The sequence below is a fragment of the Camellia sinensis genome, chromosome 6 (genome assembly GCF_055761805.1).
Source record: "Camellia sinensis isolate YWXY chromosome 6, ASM5576180v1, whole genome shotgun sequence".
In the NCBI taxonomy this organism is placed as follows: Eukaryota; Viridiplantae; Streptophyta; class Magnoliopsida; order Ericales; family Theaceae; genus Camellia; species Camellia sinensis.
In genome coordinates, this window is record NC_138966.1 from 138,756,259 (window position 1) to 138,769,336 (window position 13,078).

At 34.2% G+C, this 13,078-nt stretch overlaps 1 protein-coding gene across 2 annotated transcripts; it reads left to right on the forward strand.

Annotated features, from left to right (window-relative positions):
- The first annotated feature begins 1,453 nt into the window (after window positions 1–1,453).
- Window positions 1,454–4,393, forward strand: LOC114305503 (polygalacturonase). Of its 2 annotated transcripts, none has more exons than XM_028250595.2 (3): window positions 1,454–2,058; window positions 2,651–2,940; window positions 3,905–4,393. In XM_028250595.2, the coding sequence occupies exons 1-3, from the start codon at window positions 1,612–1,614 to the stop codon at window positions 4,074–4,076; spliced, it is 909 nt and encodes a 302-aa protein (XP_028106396.2). In that variant the 5' UTR covers window positions 1,454–1,611; the 3' UTR covers window positions 4,077–4,393. The 2 variants fall into 2 exon arrangements, with proteins under 2 accessions (XP_028106396.2, XP_028106397.2); XM_028250596.2 differs by having other exon boundaries at window positions 2,651–2,933.
- The last annotated feature ends 8,685 nt before the right edge of the window (window positions 4,394–13,078 follow it).

The following is a 13,078-nucleotide window of genomic DNA, read 5'->3' on the forward strand; positions in this document are numbered from 1 at the left end:
TTTTTTAAAAAGTTAATTTTTTAACTTTTTTATAAAAAAAAAGAAAGTCACAAAAATAAGTAACTGTTAAAATGTTAACTTTCTACTAATTTTCTAAAACGTCATTCTGTCTACAAATCATAATACTATATTATTGAGGTATCACATGTAACGTAACGGTCCTTAAAGACCAACCAATAATTATCGAGATTATGGCCTGAAATGTTAACACGTCGCCATCGAATTTAAGAGGTGGGCTGGTGTGTTGCTTCTATGGGTTGTTTTGTATGGACACCTACGAGTCACTCTAGCACTATTTTCTAAAACGCGTTGTCTCTTATGGAATTGCTATTAATATGTTACCTTTGAACGGTATGAACGCAATTAACTTTCTACCCAAAAAAAAAAAAATAGGGTAAATTACATTGACAATTCCTGAGGCTTGTATTTATTATAATTTTTTTTAACCTTTTAAAAATTACATCTCCCTCTTTGAAGTTTAAAATTTCATTACAGATTGTTCCCTTAATTAGTTGACTGTTAAGTCAACTAACAGATTATGCTGATGTCAGCAATATAAACATGTTATTTTAATAAATTTTTTATTTTTAGTTAAAATATGAAGTAAAAAAATTAACATATTTGGAATGATTTTATGAAAAAATAAAGAGAAAATAGAATTTTAATCTTTTTTTATATAATTTGATGATTTTTTAATTTTTTTTATTAATTTTTTGATTATTAAACTAAAAAAAGTTACCAGACTAGGCTTTAACTGAACTTTGGACTTTGAAGATCTCCTATCTCTCATGTAAATGCCACCAACGTGCATCTGCTCCTTTTGCTGTTCATTCACAAATCTTGTGTCTTTTGCAAAAAGACAAATTTGAAACTTGGTTTTTTTTTTTCCACAAAAAGACAAATTTTTTGTAAAACTAAAAAAAATACATTCGAACAAAATATCACATTCAACTTCATAATCATCTCACTTTTTCTCTCACAAATATCACATCCAACCACATAAAAACCCAATTATCTTTCTAAACACAAATTTTTTTTTTCAATAATATCCTACAACTAAAAAAACCTACATAAAAGCTCACTTCCCAAACACTCACTTAGTAACCGCCTACTGCTAAGCTTTCTTATCTTTTTTATCATGTAATATCAACATCTTATTTGGTGTGAACATTGTTACAATATTGAAAATTTTATGAACCCTATCTATTTATTTTTTTATATACCTAAATTAGATATTATTTTGATAACTTTATATAGAATTTTTATAAAGAATAATGTGTTTTATTTCCAATTAAAAAAAAAAAACGTCTACCGTTATTTTGATCATTTCCGGAATATCATTACGCATCATTTTTATTGTGTTTTTTTTTTTTTTTATTACTGTCCTTATCATAAATGGAAGATTAGTCCCAATAAGATACGCATGACCTAAAAAAGGCAACAAAAGGCAACGTATTGTGATTTTCCAGTTTCGGCGCCTCTACCATTCGTTTTTTCCCTTATTTTTTTTTTTTTCAGTTACGAGAACGTGCATTCATATCCTCTATAAATACCTCTCAACTAATTCAAAACTTCTTCAACTCCTAAACTCGTCTCTCTCTATACTCCACCATGATGAAATCTCTTATAGTGCTCACATTTCTCTTCACCATCTTCTTCTTCCATCAATCATCATCATCAACTCTTCCAATAACGTATAGTGTATTGAATTTGGGGGCCAAGCCCGACGGCAAGACTGACTCAACCAAGTCCTTCCTGAGTGCATGGGCATTAGCCTGTGGTTCGGCACAGCCAGCCACAATTTACGTGCCGCCAGGAAGGTACTTGATTGGCAGACCAGCAAACTTTGGAGGGCTATGCAAAACCAGTGCAATCACTATTCGTATTGATGGGACGCTCGTCGCTCCGTCCAATTACAATGTTTTAGGAAATGCCGGAAACTGGCTTCTGTTCGAGGGAGTCAATGGAGTGTCTATAGCTGGTGGAATGCTTGATGGACGGGGGGCTTCCCTTTGGGCTTGCAAGGCTTCTGGCAAGACTTGCCCCGATGGAGCCACGGTAGGTTAAGGGTTGGTTTGGGAATTGATAGTTTTAGTCCATTTTTTATTTTTAATTTTTATAAAAAAATCATGCACAAGATAAGAAGAATAGATTGACTTTATTTTAGCCAATTACCAAACATGCTTACGTCTCGTTTGGAAATATTATTTTAATAATTTTTTAACTTTGTAAAAAAAAAATATATTTTTTGATTTTGTATGAAAATATATATATGAAAAAATAGAGAGAATAGTATAACAATTTATAATTATTTTTTAATTTTTCAACTAAAATATTTAATCACAAACGAGTTTTTAAATTGTATGTTTGATTATGAATTTTGAAATTTTTTTATCCAAATCATTATTTAAGTTTTAAACCAAACGCTAGCTATGTTATGATTTACTGACAACACCACCTTAAACTCAGGGATCAAGCAATGACAACGTGAACCCTCTTTTGATAATGAGAATTGTTCATCTTATATTACAATTCGTAGATTGTTAACTGATTAAAAAAAAAAAAGATTAATTCAATAATCATAATTACATAAATTCATAATATTTGTGTTTAAAAAATAGTGACTAACTAATTCACAATATATATGCAGACACTGAGTTTTACAAACTCAAACAACATCTTAATCAGCGGACTGACTTCAATAAACAGTCAATTGTTTCACATAGTGATCAATGGCTGCGACAACGTGAAGCTACAAGGAGTGAAAGTCCCAGCCTCAGGCAATAGCTCTAACACGGACGGTATTCACGTGCAATTATCATCGGGTGTCACCATCTTAAACTCCAAGATCAGCACAGGAGATGATTGTGTGTCCATCGGTGCTGGCAATACTAACTTATGGATTGAGAATGTGGCTTGTGGTCCTGGCCATGGTATCAGGTACCAAATATAATTTTATTTTTTATTTTTTTATTATTTACAATTTATTTCTTTCAACTTAAAATATTTTCTATTAAAACTATTTTTTTAAAATAATTATATTTGTAGCTCATATACTCAGTCCTTTTGTTCTTATCAATTAGCTCGATTTTGATATTGAAATTTATGATTTGGTCTAATTGATTAGGCCAATTGGTGTCTTCTATAAAATTACATACATGAGCCATACATTTTAAGAGCGAAATTATAAACTTGAGTTAGTGAATTAACCTCAACTAACTTAGTAACTATTTTCATCAAAATCTTTAACTGACGTTATCAATTAGACTTAATTACACAAAATTCAAAATTAATGGTCAAAATTTAGCCTAAATGAAAGTGTAAAAACAAAAATGACAAAATGCAATGACTATAGGTGTAATTTGCGCAAATTATTTTTCATAAAATGTTTTCTTATATTTGGTTGCTACCTTTGAAATTTATGTGTTGGTGATGGTAAGGTGGTGACGGTAGTATTAGTAGTGGGATGGTAGAAGTAGAGGTGGTAAAACTTATCTTTTTCACATGTTAAAAGTAAAAACTATTTTTTTATTAAATTAAAGTTATTGTTTGTTGACCATAAAAATAAAAATAAAAATAAAAATAAAAACATTTTCTATTGTAGGAAACACTTCAAAATGTGAAAACATTATTTACCTAAACTCTTATAGTAAAAGTTGAATTTGGTGTCCAAGCTTTTACTTGCTTATTCTTATATTACGTGTCCCTTATTTTTCAATTTAAAAAAAAAAATAGATAAATGAGAAGAGTAAGCTTCAAGTCTTAGATTTTATTTAAATAAATATTTTATTTTATTGTTATCTATTTAAATTACATACGCATCATATGTGCCAACTGTTAGTTATCTGTTGTTAGCTAGTATTCCATTGATGTGGTTATGACATGGCATGCCATGTGTGTGCAGCATTGGGAGTACAGAAAATGGAGTCAGGACAAAGACTTGGGGCAGACCCAGCAATGGATTTGTTAGGGGAGCTCTTTTCCAACATGCAATGTGGTGCTTGGGTGCTGGTGTTTTTTTATGGTTTTTTTGGTTGTTGGTCTCTCATCAACTAGGAGGTTGGAGCTTTTTCTAGCTCCAAGCTCTTTTTTATTGATATTTATCTATCATATGTAATCTATATGTGGTTTATCAATAAAATTTTCTTTTACCGATAAAAAAATAAAAAAAAATGGTTAATGTCCAAAATCCCATTGTTGTTGACCAAAATTAGTGCCCCAACAACAAAGGTTGCCCTGGTCAGGTATGCTATATGGTCTCATACATTAGAATAAATTTTACTTGAATTAGCTAGTAACAACTTACACTTTTCTTTTCTCTCATGGGTTTATTTTTCTTTTCTTTCATGGGTTCTCAAACTGACTATAAATCTTACTCTTTTCTTTCCATTATCATTTTTTTTTTTTTTGGAAAAGCAGATTTCGGGTGTAAAAATTAGCGATATTACATATAGTGATATTCATGGAACATCAGCAACAGAAGTTGCGGTGAAATTTCTTTGTAGCAAGGCGCATTCATGTAGTGGGATAAGATTAGAGGATGTAAAGCTCACTTACAAGAATCAACCAGCTAAAGCATCATGTGCCAATGCCAGAGGAACCTCTTCAGGCATCGTTCAACCCATGAGTTGTTTGTAGGCAAATAAAAAAAAAATGATTTATTTTATTTTACTTTCTTCCAAATGTTCCTAGCTAAGATATTATATCAAATTTATGTATGAATGTTTTTGTATTGAAAGATTCGTTTTGGTCGAGCCTATGGGGATGTCAGTCAATTGGGATTTGAGCTTGGTCCTACAAACAGTATTGTCCAAACAACTTATGAATCTCTTATTTAGAAAGTACTTTAAATATTATGCTTTTGATCTACAAAATTGAGTACACATTTAGTTATTTTTTCCTCTATCCATGTCTTCAAAAGTCAATTTCTTCCTTTTTATTTTTTTTGTTGATCCCAATTAATAACAATGGAACAACGCTACGGCTAACTTGAAATTAACTAACAGGTCTAGCATTGATTGGCTAGTCTTAGAATTGGGCTATTGCACTAGCCAATTAGTAATCAACAAGATAATTCGTTTAAGAATAAAATCTTTACCCTAACGAACATCCTTGGAAATGTCACGGCAATCAATATATTCTACAAGTCCTTTGATATTTTGCTTTCATGGATGTACTTATTGTTGTTAGGAGGGGAGTTGCAAGTTGCACACATAGTACTCTTAAATTCACTTAATAAAAATTAAATTTGTATTACAATTTTACCTTTGAACACAATTATCATTAAGGATAAAATTACAAAAAAATTAAAATATAAGTGCACCCACCACCTACCCCACTAGCAAAAAAATTGATTACTAACAAGTAAGATCAAATTTAGTTTAGTAGGAGTTTCTTTTCCCTGCCAAAAATAAAAAATAAAAAATTCTATTAATAATAAATACTCAGATGGGATATTCGGCAAATATTATGGTTGATAATGATATGGAAAGGGATGCCAAATATACAAATATCTATACGAAACTTCCCACAAAATATCTATACAAAAATAACTTCAGAACTTGTAGTTATACTCAATATCTCATTACACCCACAAATGCAAAACTTACTTCATAAATAAAGTACTATATTACAATGTATAATGTGGGAATTATAACTTTTTACGATTGTTTCATTTTGTGCAAAAACGTTACGGTGGTGCTACACGTATCAATTGTTATATTAATTAGTGCACTAATATATATTATGACATTATTATTTCAAAACTTTGACTCCACCTATTATACAAATTATAAAAACCCACAATCTTTAAATTTATATCAGATCATCTGTTAGTACACTAATTGAGATATTAATTAATGTACATAGCATTATTCAAAACCTTATAACTATAAGAATACCACTTCCTTGTCAAAATGTATTTTCTGAATAAATTTTTATATGAATTATTTTCCAAAATAATACACATCCGGCACTTTCGCATTATTTGTAAGAAAGGGTCGTTTGTTATCATTTTATTATTCTCTGTTGTTTTTGTACATTATATCAACGTGTGCACGGAATAAATTTAAATAAATCAAAAATAAATCAAAACCAAAAAAAAAAAAAAAAAAAGAAGAAGAAGAAGAAGAAGAAAAAAAGTTTGGTCAGGTAAAGCTGTGGAGTAACCATGACACCTTAAGGGTCTGCATCTTGAAATTTAAAGATACAAAAAATTAAAATATAAATAAACATTTTTTCTTCATAAATTTAAAATTCAAAGCCGTTCATCAGCCCTTCCCAGGCTCCTACTTCCCCTTGCTCTCACCCAATAGAATTAAGATTGCAGATGAATTAAGTTGTTCACAAACAGGTTCTGTTTGACTCGTTAAGGGCTCAGCCCGTTTAGTAAATTAGTCGAACTTGAGTTCGAATATTAGGCTCATTTAGTAAACAAGTTAAGCTCAACCTCGAATAAACTCGGCTCGTTTATCTTTATTTAAATTATATAATAAATATATTATTTATATATTAAATAATATAAATAATATTTTTTATTAAAATAATATAAATAATATTAAAAAAAACTTATCAAGCCAAACTAAACCGACCTCGAGTTTCATTAATTTTAATGAGTCGAGCTGAGTTTGAACCCAATTATGTATCGAGCTGAGTTCGAGTTCAATAAACGAACTCGATAAAAAAATGAGGCAAGCTCAAGCTTAAGCTTGGTTCATCTTGACTCATTTGTAACCGAAATAGAACTTCTTTCTTTATGTTTTTTCTTTGAAAATGGTGGAAAGGAGTAGGGTGTGCGCCAAAAAAGAAGAGGGATGGAATGGGTGCATAACAGGTAGGGGTGAAATTTTGGCCTGGCTCAGGCCGGGCCCGACCCATGTTGGGCCTTGCGGGCTCCCGCAAAAAAATCAGGCCGGGCCGGGCCGACCCACGGGCCAGAAAACTAGGCCCAAGCCCTAGCCCAAGCCTAGGGGTATTCAAGCTTTGGGTGGGCTAGTGGGCCGGGCCTTTGGGCTTGGGCTTGGGCTCGGGCTCGGGCGGACTTGGGCGAGCCTAAACAAAATTTTTAATTTTTTTTTTATTTTTCCACCAAAAATTTATTATTTTCCATTAAAAATAACATTGGGCATCGGGTGGGCCGGGCTTTTGGGCTGGCCTTGAGCGGGCCAATGGGGTCGGGCTATGGGGTCGGGCCAAGCGGGCCTGGTCAGGCTTCAAAACGATGGCCCAGGCCCTAGGCATCGGGCTGGGCTCGGGCTCGGGCCTAAACGGGTCTTAACGAGCCGGGCCCACCTCGGGCCGTGGGTGAGCTTTAGGCCGCCTGTGGGCCGCGGGCCACGACCAAAATTACACCCCTAATAACGGGGAAGAGAATTAATGCAAGAGGAGTTGTAAGAGGAAGGGGTCATAGGTTGCGTGATTGGAGAGGAGATGCAATGGGTTAGAGGGAAGGTTTTGAAGTGACTGGAACGAGTTGACGTTGTTAAGTTAAGAATGGATTATAAGAGGATGGATAGATAAAGAAAAGTTTGAATTTTATTGGCTTCGTTTGAGAAGTTAGGTTGGTTTTTTTTTGTTTTTTTTTTTTGTTTTTAGTGACTATTTTACCTCCTCGATTTTTTTGATTTTTTAATTTTTATGAGAGAAAAAGTGAAATGATTATGATTTAAATATGATACTTTATTTTATTGACTTCTCTATTTTATTTTTTGTAATTTACCCAAAAAGCCAACCCAACTCGCATTCCAAACAACACCATACTCTTTTAAATTTTTTAAACAAGAATGAAACTATAAATAATAAATAAAATACAAATTGATGAGCATAATGAGTTATTTTTGTGATGTAAATATAAATAAGTTCTAATAGGTAGTCTCAATCCACACTGTCTGATTCTCAAAACGAATTATCAATTCTAGAAGACATGATCATCTTAATAATTATTGCACATATATTTTATCTTTATCATAATTATAACACACATTTTAAATTTGAATATAAATATTAAAAAAAAATAAATTAATGAATATGCAGTCAAACTTATACAAGTCACAATAGTGCGTTTGGCTTGAGTTTTTTTAATTAAATTTTTTAAAAATTGAGATTTTTGGTTTTCGTATTTTTTTTTAATTTTGTTTTTAGTGAATATTTTTAAAATTTAAAACATTTTTTTTTTACTTTTTTATATGCATCTTACTTAGACATATTTAAAAAGTAAAAAAATTTTGAAAATTTTTTTTAAAAATTAATAAATACATAAAATACAAAAATTGTACTGAATTCTCGTATTTTTAGTATTTAGTGAATTTTTAAAAGATTTTTTTGACAATTTTTTTTACTTTTTAGGTATATTTATGTTAGGTATGTCTAAAAAGTAAAAAAAAAAATGCTTAAAATATTTTAAAAAATTTAGTAAAAAAAAAATACAGAAAACAAGAAAGTAAAATTTTCTAAAAAGTGTTTTTGGAAAAATGGAACCAACCCTTTTATTTTATTTTTTGGTGAGAATTATTCGTTACTTTGTGAGAATTATTAGTTGCTCCCAAGGCACCATGTCACATGTGACAGACAGGTGGTGCCTCACACCAATGAAAATGTGTCAATTAAGCTAGGTGTCAGTGGATCATGGTAAGTCAGCGAGTCTGGATCCTCTGTCGCCTTTCTCTGCGGCAGTCCCTGCGGCGCCTCCAAAACGACGTCGTTTTGGGGCAAAATTTCAAAAAAAAAAAACAAAAGACAAAAGCACAGAGGAAGAGAGTTCTTTCTCTCTCGCCGGCGAACTCCCCGACGACTCCTTCACCGTCAAACCGTCAAACTATTCTCTTCTCTTTCCATCGTTGCCGATTGAGAATCTCGCTCGTCTCTCTCTCTCTCTCTCTCTCTCTATCTATCTATCTATCTATCTATCTATAACCAGTCGGCGATCATTGAAGGGTCCGACCTCACCACCACGTCTCTAGATCTGAGATCGCGTCGACGAACAACGGTGAGCTCTGATGGTGACGGGGGAATTGGCTGGAGAATTCGATTCTCCAAATATGAGTCTCTCTCTTTCTCTTCTCTTTTATTTATTTTTTAGTTATTATTGCTGATGATGGTGAAATTATATCAATGTTCTTGGGTTTATATCAGTTTTAGTGAATCCCATTTATGTTGATTGGGTTTATAGATCCCATTTATATTAGTTATTGGGTTTATTTTTTGTGTTCTTTGTGTTTTTGCTTCTCTCTCTCTCTCTCTCTCTCACACACCTTCTCTTCATTTTTTTTTCTTTTTTATCTGGGTCTTCATTTTTTTTTTTTTTTTAGTTATTGTTGTTGATGATGGAAAAAATGGCCATTTTGGATATTGTCCGAATTATTTTTTGTTCTGTGTGTTCTTGGATGATGACAGAGCTTGTGTTCTTAGTAAGTCATGGTAGACACATATGGCCATCTTTTTCCCCTCTTTCTCTTCTGTGATTCTGTGCTTTTTTTTTTCTTGAAAATTTGCCCCAAAACGAAGTTGTTTTGAGGCGCCGCTGGGACCGCCGCAGAGAAAGGTGGCAGAGGATCCAGACTCGTCAGTCAGCAATTAATAGTAAACTCGAACTCATTCTAAACGACAACATAGGAGTCTTTTGAGAAGCACAAAAAAGTCAATTTTTAGCTTTTTATTCATTTTGGATCACATTATTTCTCATATTTTTCATTCATAAAAAAATAAAATAGATTAAAAAAATCAAAAAACTAACATTTTACTAACTTCCTCAAACACTCCATAATAGTAACGGACGGACGGTTAATGCGTTAAACACTTGCTCATGTGACATTTAAAGTGTTTAACATCTTAAATGTTTCTCCCTTATTGTAAGAGAAATGCTATGTATCCCAAATATTCTATCAAATCTCTTATATGGGGAGACTCACACAAATCTACATGTGTATAGGTTCTACACCCATATAAAAAATTTAATAAAATATTTAATAGAATATTTAGGTCCCTAGCATATTTGGTAGAATATTTGCCGTTTGAAATGAGTGTTACTTTACTAGTGACTTACCCATTACTAACACCTAACTTTGATGGCACATTTTCATTGGTGTGAGGCATCACCTGTCACATGTGGCGTGGTGCCTTCAGGGCAACGCGTGTATGACGCTTACTCTTTTTTTTAATCAAATTTAAATTTGATAAAAAAAAAAGAAGTATAATTTTAGTACTTCAATCATAACATTAAATTAATATTGAATTGAGAATGTCTTTAATTTTTCAGTAAATTGAGGATATTTGAAACGTTTTATTAAATTGGAAAATGCCTGGTAGCTCGAAGCTACCAGGCTCGAAAATGGCTCGAGAGGAAGAGAGGGAGAGGGAGAGGGAGAGAAAGAGAGGGAGATGAGAAAGAGAAGGGAGGGAGAGGAAGAAGGTCGGCGTCGCAGCTCCCCGCCCCGCCGTCGTTGCAGCTCCCGCCGTCGTCGTAGCTCCCGCCGCCGCATCTGCTTCCTCCTCCGTCGCAGCCCCGCCGATGTCGCAGCACCACCGTCGTCTGCCCAGCCTCCCCTCCTCCTCAAACTGGTTTTTATGGCCCCCTCCCCTCCCTCCTCCTCCTCCTCCTCCTCCTCCTCCTCCCTTCTCTTCTTCTCCCTTCTTCTTCTTCTTCTTCTTCTTCTTCTTCTTCTTCGTTCTGCAAAACCAGGGAAGAAAGAAAAAAAAAAAAAAAAACAAAATCGACACCAAAACTACGTCGTTTTGGTGTCGAGCCGCGTTTCGAGCCGCGACATTCGAGTTACGTAGCATGATCGTATTAAATTTATAGGTAATCATTGCGGATGTCCTCTCAAACAACCTCTTCCTTACAAAATTATCTTACACGTTGTGGTCAATTTACACTAAATCAAACCGATCGACCGGCCGAACATTCATTCAATCAATTAGTACTTTAATAAAAATTTAAAATTTTCTATTAAATCATGTGATATATCAAATAAAATTTTTACTCAAAATTTTATTTAAATTTAATTAAAAAAATAAACGTTAAAAATGCTCTAATTTATCTCCGTCTTTAATGTCACAATTAGCTTACTGATTAGGCACACTTACGCTTCTATATATCTATATCCAACTGTGCGGAAAATCCCACACCGATCTGTGAGGGACTACTTTCCCACCTTATAAGCAGGCTGGCTCCTCAGCCTCTTACCTTGCATAGGCCTTTTTTCCCAGTGGGGGAGGAACAAAACCGTGAGGTGGGTTTTGCCAAAGCAACCACTCCCCGTGCCTCGCACATATTGTCCGCTTTGGCGAAACCCGCCTCACAGTTTTGTTCCTCCCCCACTGAGGGAAAAGGCCTATGCAAGGTAAGATGAGTCAGCCTGGTTATAAGGTGGGAAAGTAGTCCCTCACAGACCAGTGTGGGATTTCCCGCACATTAGTCCCTAGCCGCGCTGGTTTCGACACCGGCGCAATACCTCTAGATGCCGAAGGGAGTTCCCACAGACGACGCCAAATGAAGCAACCACTCCCCGTGCCTCGCACATATTGTCTACTTTGGCAAAACCTATAACAACCCTCACCACTGTTTACCGATAAACTACCGATTACTGTTAAACTGAGACTGATTATGATTGGTAATTGAACTAATTGAAATACTGGACCGACTGACTGGAATCTGAAACTGAATTGATTAATTATATTTGTTATATTGCATTTCTATCTGTTGTTTGTTTGATTATCTGTTCATGTTTTATGTTTAAATTGCCAAATTGAAGGCCTTATCGGCGGCCGAACCAGAAATTGATTGATGTTTTACGATCATCATAATTTATGTGATTTTATGGTGTATTTATCTGAAATTCAATTTGGTATGGTTAAATTAGATTAATTAAGGTTGAATAGCATCGTTAGGCTTATTTACCAACTTGCCCTATTAGTGGACCACTATCTAGCATCTATTTGAGCCTTTATACACTCAGACAAACATTTTCATCAGCCTATTTTCTTGAGAGCAACCGACCAAGAGAGAGTGAGAGAGAGAATTGAATTGTCATTGTTGATTTGTTTAGAAACTTGAAGGAATTGAAGGTTGATTTCAAAATTGTGCTTCCATTCTTGAACTACAAGACCTAAGGTAGTGTAACTAACCTATTGTTTGTGAATTCAATTGATTCTTGCATGGTCTTAGAACAAGTTGAAGTCTAGAGCCAAGTTATGGCTCTTAATTGTTGAATTATAGCTTAATTCATGCATGCATGCCTATATTATTGAATTTTGAGTTGATTCCATGGAAAATTGTCACATGCATGCTCATATTTATGTTAAGTCCATGAATTCATCTTGTCTTTGAAGATATTAGCTCAATAGAGCATGTATTTGAGGCTTGTAAGTTGTTTAAGTTCATGCATGTTGCGTGTTCATCTTGTTCATGAAAATTGGTTTGAAATTGGGCTTAATTTCCTCACCTTTGGGCCTTGATTTTACAAATTGAGCTTTGAATCCTGTTAAACTATGAGTTTTGAAGTGTTTTTCAGGAAATAGGCCCAAAGGAGTCGAATTTGATACCTTTGTAGTTGAACTTGAGCTTGAGGTTCAAATCTGGGAATTCCAGATTTTGAACTCACGCTCGAGCGGAGTGACTGGCGCTCGAGCGTGGAAATCGTGCTCCCAGCATTTTGTTCTGTTTTTAAGTCAGCTCGAGCGGGGTAATTTATGCTCGAGCGTGACCTTGTGTCTTACACTCGAGCGGATGTCGAGCGCCCAATCGAGCGTGATTTTCACCTATCCATCACTTTTGACTGTTTTGTAGTACGCTCGAGCGTCTAAATCTGCGCTCGAGCGGAAACGTTTGTCTGCATGTCCGCTCGAGCGGATTAATCTATGCTCGAGCGGGACCCCTGTTTTCTGAAAATGCTTTTAAACTGCACCTTTGCATCCTCATTTCATCCTAGGCATCCTTAGGCCTAGTTTAAGGCATCTTAATGAGGATATAGATGTAGAACACACCGAGGCAAATTAGAGATTAAATTATTATCTTTCCCAACTGTGTAGCTTAGTGCGTGTTCAATCTGTAAACTGTGTAGAGTTGGCGATTGGGGACGCGCTC